This window comes from Mytilus galloprovincialis, chromosome 8 (assembly GCF_965363235.1).
Source record: "Mytilus galloprovincialis chromosome 8, xbMytGall1.hap1.1, whole genome shotgun sequence".
In the NCBI taxonomy this organism is placed as follows: Eukaryota; Metazoa; Mollusca; class Bivalvia; order Mytilida; family Mytilidae; genus Mytilus; species Mytilus galloprovincialis.
This window is the reverse complement of record NC_134845.1, coordinates 62940233-62945906: the sequence shown is the minus strand read 5'-3', so window position 1 is coordinate 62945906 and position 5674 is coordinate 62940233. Positions and strand designations below refer to the sequence as shown.

At 38.4% G+C, this 5674-nt stretch overlaps 1 protein-coding gene across 1 annotated transcript; it reads right to left on the bottom strand.

The window, feature by feature from the left end:
- Positions 1–261: 261 nt before the first annotated feature.
- LOC143043745 (uncharacterized) lies at positions 262–5435 on the bottom strand. Its single transcript, XM_076215926.1, has 3 exons — positions 5212–5435; positions 1700–4050; positions 262–722 (listed from the first exon to the last, which is right to left on the bottom strand). Exons 1-3 carry the CDS (start codon positions 5433–5435, stop codon positions 262–264), a joined length of 3036 nt encoding a protein of 1011 aa, XP_076072041.1.
- Between the last annotated feature and the right edge of the window lie 239 nt (positions 5436–5674).

Sequence of the window (5674 nt, the reverse complement as noted above, 5' to 3'; positions counted from 1 at the left end):
TACATTGGTTATCCACTTTCGCATTTTCTCCCGGGCCTTGATGCTCGCATTTCGTTTCGGTCTAGTACTTCTTTGCGTTGTGTCTTCATGTTGCTCGTTAGTGTGTATCCGTGCTGCTCGTACATGTCCATCATTGCCTCTAATAAGTTCATTTACTATACCTAGTTTCCAATTAACTCTAGGCGATTCATTGTATATTTGAACTATGTCCCCAATTTGAATAGATTGTTCGTTTTTTCCTAAAGTTTTGTGAAATTCGCGCTATGAAATTAAGTATTCGGACTTCCATCTGGTCCAGAAGTGTTGTATTAATAAAGTTTGTCTGTGTGCACATTTGTTGAGTTCTTTATGATTCATATAGGTTGGATCGTTGAATTCCTCTATGTCTATTTGCGGATATGGCAGCCCTGATATTCTTCTACCATACAAAAGATGAGCGGGGGTTAACGTCTCGCAATCTCTGATATCTGATGAAAAATATGTAAGTGGCCTGTCATTTAAAATTCTTTCTATTTCTGTCACGACAGTCTGTAGAGTTTCCATACTAACTTGAGTTCGTCCAAGTGTCTTTTTTAAGCTTGTTTTGGTTAGCGCAATAAGTCTCTCCCAGAATCCACCATACCAAGGTGCGCGTTTTGGTATGAACTTCCATTCTATTCCTCGTATAGACAGCGTTTCTTTTAGTGTTGCCGATTCACATAATCGTTTTAGTTCCTCTGCTCCTGCAATGAAAGTAGTTGCATTATCTGATATAAGTGTCTTAGGTATTGATTTGCGGCTTACGAAACGCCTAAAAGCTTGAACAAACGAATGTTCGGTTAGGTTCGGTACCACCTCTAGATGAACGGCTCTGGTAGAAGCGCAGGTAAACAGGCATATGCTTTTGTTAAAATTCTATTTTCGTCTCTTACAAGTAATGCTCCTGTAAAGTCCACTCCAGTGACTGTAAAGGGGGGTGCTTCATGTAATCTGATTTTTGGAAAAGGTGGTGGGTCTGGTGCAACGTACGATTTTCCATTCACTTTGCGGCAAATAACGCATTTGCGGAGTAATTTCTTTGCATACTGTCGAATAGTTGGTATCCAAAACGTTTGTCTAATATAGGTGACTGTAACATTCATTCCACTATGAAGTAATTTTTCGTGTACGTCCAATACAATTAGTCTAGTTAACGGATGATTTGCCGGTATAAGGTACGGAAATTTTGCTGATTCTGGTATTGGTACGTTGTGTATTCTCCCGTTATATCTGATAAGACCGGATTCGTATAAGAAAAGTCCCAATTGTCGGACTCTGGGTACTTTTGTGTGTCTGTGTTGTGCTCCTCTCAAATATGACATTTCATCTGTATACGTCGACTCTTGACAATCTAGAATCCAAGTATTTACTGCTGTTTGAATTTCATTGACCTCCAGTGGTCCGCTTTTTCTGGAAATCCTATCCCGTCTACAGTTGCGGATTAAACGGATGACATAGGCGGTAATACGTAGTAATTTCATGTAAGATCCATGGTTCGAAATATCCAATATATTTGTTATACTGCCTAGACTATTTTGGTGCGTCATATCCAAGTTGTCTATTTCCTCTTCACTTTCGCTGTCATCTACCAGTGAGGTCAAAACGGTGTTTTTTGCGCTGTTTAGTTCTGGCCATTTTGTACTATCTGTTAACCAATTTGGTCCTTTCCACTAAAGTATACTCTGGTCAAATTGTTCAATTGTAAGTCCTCTTGTAAGAAGATCTGCCGGGTTGTTATCAGTAGGGCAATACCGCCATTTGTATGGATGCGTCAATTCTGTTATTTCCTTCACTCGATTAGCTATAAAACGTTTCAAAGTCTTCGTAGATGTTAGCCAATGAAGAACAATGCTGCTATCTGACCAAAATACAATTTTTGGATAATTAAGTGTTGAATGAAGATGTGCAGCTAGTCGTGCGCCGATGATTGCTGCCATAAGTTCAAGTTGTGGGAGGGTTAAACATTTGACTGGTGCTACTCTGGTTTTCGCTATTACTAAAGTTGATTCGTTTCCGCTACTCAAATAAGCTGCTGCGCCGTACGCCTTTGGACTTGCATCTGTAAATACATGAAGTACTAATTCTGTTGATGCTGATGGCTTGCTAAAATAATATCGAGGAATAGTGAATTGTATTGCCTTTTCCAAATCTTTGGTCAAATCTATCCACGTAGTCTTTAAATTATCTGGTATAAGTTCGTCCCAATCTAATCCACATTTCCATAACTCTTGTATCAGGATTTTCCCTCTAATTTTAACTGGACTAAGTAAGCCGAGTGGATCATAAATCTTTGAAGAATATTTCAAAACTTCTCGTTTAGTTACATGTTGAAGTAGTTCCGGTGTAGGAATATCACGCTTAGGGTAAAAGATCTCGTCGCTTCGACTGTTCCACAACATTCCAAGTATTTTAGTATACTTATCCGTATCTAAAACGTTTTCTTCTTTAGCTAATTCTAGTAATTTAGCACTGTTTGAGCTCCATGATCTCAAGTTGAATCCAGCTCCAGCCATCAAGCTCCTTGCTTCTTTGAAATACGTAAGTAAATCTTCCTCTTTGTTCATACTAGACAATATGTTATCAACGTAAATATCTCTTTCTAGAACTTTAGCTGTTTCACTGTTTCCGAATTGTTTCAAATGTTTCTGTATTGTGACGTTGAGTATAAAGGGTGAAGACGTCGCTCCAAATAACACTGCTTTGAACCTATAAGTTTTCATCTGACTTCCTGGGTTTGTAGGGTCACTAAGCCATAAAAATCGGGTAACGTCTCTATCTTCTTTGCTTAATCCAACATGTAAGAAAGCTTTCTCAATATCAGTACATGTAGCAAACTGGTTGGCTCTAAACTGTACTAGGAGTTTTGTCAAATCATTTAATTTTGGTGGTGTGTCCATCAGACAATCATTTAGACTTGGATGACTTGGTGATTGACGACAACTGCAGTCGTATACTATTCGTATAGGAGTTGTGCTAGATTCCTTGTGTATAGGGTGGTGTGGAATGTAATGAATTTTCCCGCCTTTTTGTTCTTTTTCATCTACTGTCTCAACAAATCCTCTGCGTTCCTGTTCGGCGATTATATCTCCATACTTCTTTAGTAGTTTAGGATCTTGACTAAGTTTCTTAATAACGTTCTCTGTTCTTCTTCTTGTGACTGTATAGTTTGATGGTAGTTCGTCATGTTCATGTTTCCATGGCAATTTTGCAAAGTATTTATTACCTCTGAGTTCAATCGAAGTGTCTTGATATGTTTCCAAAAAATCCGTATCGTCGTCGTCTGTTTCCTTCGAGTTAATACCAATCGATTCCAATCTCCAAAATGTTTCTATATCATGCTCCTCCGTTTTATGAGAAACAAGAATATTAAAAATGCTAGTACCCATCAACGAGTTATCCCTCTTGTCTCTTACTGGACCGGAAAGTAAGAAACCTAACTTTGACCTCACGGCGGTTGGACCATTTCCCCGTATGACTTCATCCTCGACTAAGTCCCAGTAGTAGTCAGCACCGATCAACAACGATATTTCGAAAGACTCTTCCTGTGTTACCGGATGTGCTAACTTAAGTCCCCGTAAATAATTCAGTCCTCTGTTGATGTGGCGAATATTGTTCTGCAAAGGTACGTCAATCATTGGTACAATTAGAACGTGTATCGGTATTTTCTGTCCTGCATCTGTTTCTACGAACACTGTCGATTTATCTAAATGTCTTACGTTTTTGTTTCTATCTCCAAATGATGATAACTGTAGTATTTCAGTTCCCTCTGAATGTAAATTAAGTTTTCTAGCTAAATCTTCAGTCACAAATGATCTCTGTGCTCCCTCGTCCAAAAGTATATGGGTGTCTCTACATGAGTGGTCTGACCATACGGGTGCTACTGAGGTTTTTAAAAGAACATTTATACGTACCTCGACTGACGATGAGTATAAAATTGACGTGTCCTCTTCCTTCTGATTAGTGTCATTTACCAAATGTACAGATGTCTGATTAGCTTGTCCATTGTTACCATGAAAATTCATATGTTGTTGGCTGTAATTTGTATTTTGCACGCTTTGTCTACTCCTGTCATTATCGTGGATCTTGCTGTTAAATTGGCGTACAGTACACAGACTTGTGTGGTGTCTTTTGTTGCAATTTCGGCATAAATGTTTTGACTTACATTCATTTATACGATGTGTTCCAAGGCAGTTGAAACACAATTTCTCCCGTTTTACAATGTTCATGCGTGATGCTGGATCCGGTACGTTCGCGCAATGCGCTGGTGCGTGTATATCGCGGCAGAATACACAAGGTTTAGTGTCTAAATTCTGGCGTATATTTCTTGTAGTTAGAGCTTGATTTTAGCGGGGTTTTGTTGATTTAGTTCCGGTAAAGAAAGATGATGTACTTGGTAAATTGTTAGAAGTTTCAGTGTCTTGTCCCGCATCAATTATGTTTATTTCATTGCAAATACTTTTCCGGAGGTCTCGTAATAACCAGTTTTCTGTTCCATGTTCACGGGCAAGGTTTTTTTTAATTTCTCCCGGTAATTTATTCAAAATAATTGGTACAAGTAGTGTTCCGTACGAATCTTGTGATTGGCCTAAAGATTCTAGCCCTCTTACATAAGTTTCCATTTGATCATAGAATTGTCTCAAACTGACAAGATGGTTTCGTGGTGATGGAATTTCTAATAATGCTTGTATGTATGCTTGCGTGATTTTGTGTGTTTGTCCGAATCTCTCCTTCAATAAAATAAGGGCGTCTGCGTAGTTTGCATTAGTAAGTGCAAAACCAGCTATGGTGCGTAAAGCTTCATTCTGTAACTGCGCTTTGAGGTAATTAAATTTCTGGACATCGGTCAATGAAGGGTTTAAATGTATGGCGCATTCATACGAATACCAGAAAGTTTGCCACTCTAATATATTCCCTGTGAATATCGGAAGTGAGAGTTTGGGTAAGTAGTGATTCTGACTGCTTGCGGATGTATACGAATTTATATTAGTACTCACTGTGTTACTAGCTTGAGAGAACGGATTTTGTGACGACTGCGTGCATGAGTTTTCTGTGAGGTTTGCTGAGACGAACGGATGAGAGTCAACATTTAATATTTGCGATGAAGTATCACTCTGACGTGTCTTTGATGTGGTATGAGTATCTTGAATAAAATTTCTTATGTGTCTTATTTTTGTTTCTAACGTAATACAATACTCATCTGAGTCTAGAATTTCACTTTCAATATCTTCTGCTAGGTTGAGTATCTGCTCATTCAAATTGTTCAGTATCTTTTGCTTCTGAAGAAGGTTTTCAAATGTTGCGTTCAATTCTTCTGGATCGAAATCTGTATCTTGCTTCGCTGCATCTATCTTCCGAATAAGTTTTGTAACAGCACTTCTGTTCCCTGATCTTATTGACTTGAGCTTGCTTAAATCCATTGGTCACGGTACCATAAATGTGGAGGTTAAAAGTATGATATTTTCGCTAATATAAACAAATACGTCTGTTCAGCCATAACTTTTAATAACAACTCAAAGAGCCCACGGCGACGTCACTGAAGTCGCCAACGTCGCCAATGGTAATGTACAAACTTAGGAACGTCGTAATCCCGCGGTAATCTCGACAATGTTGGAAATAATTGCATATCACATAATAACAAATATAATGTTTTATCTAT

Coding starts and splice junctions, on each gene's coding strand:
- LOC143043745 (XM_076215926.1), bottom strand. CDS start 5,435: ATGGATTTAAGCAAGCTCAAGTCAATAAGATCAGGGAACAGAAGTGCT. Junction 4,051..5,211: donor GAAATTCTAGACTCAGATGA/GTATTGTATTAC, acceptor TACAAATTACAG/CCAACAACATATGAATTTTC. Junction 723..1,699: donor AATTGAACAATTTGACCAGA/GTATACTTTAGT, acceptor CTTTCATTGCAG/GAGCAGAGGAACTAAAACGA.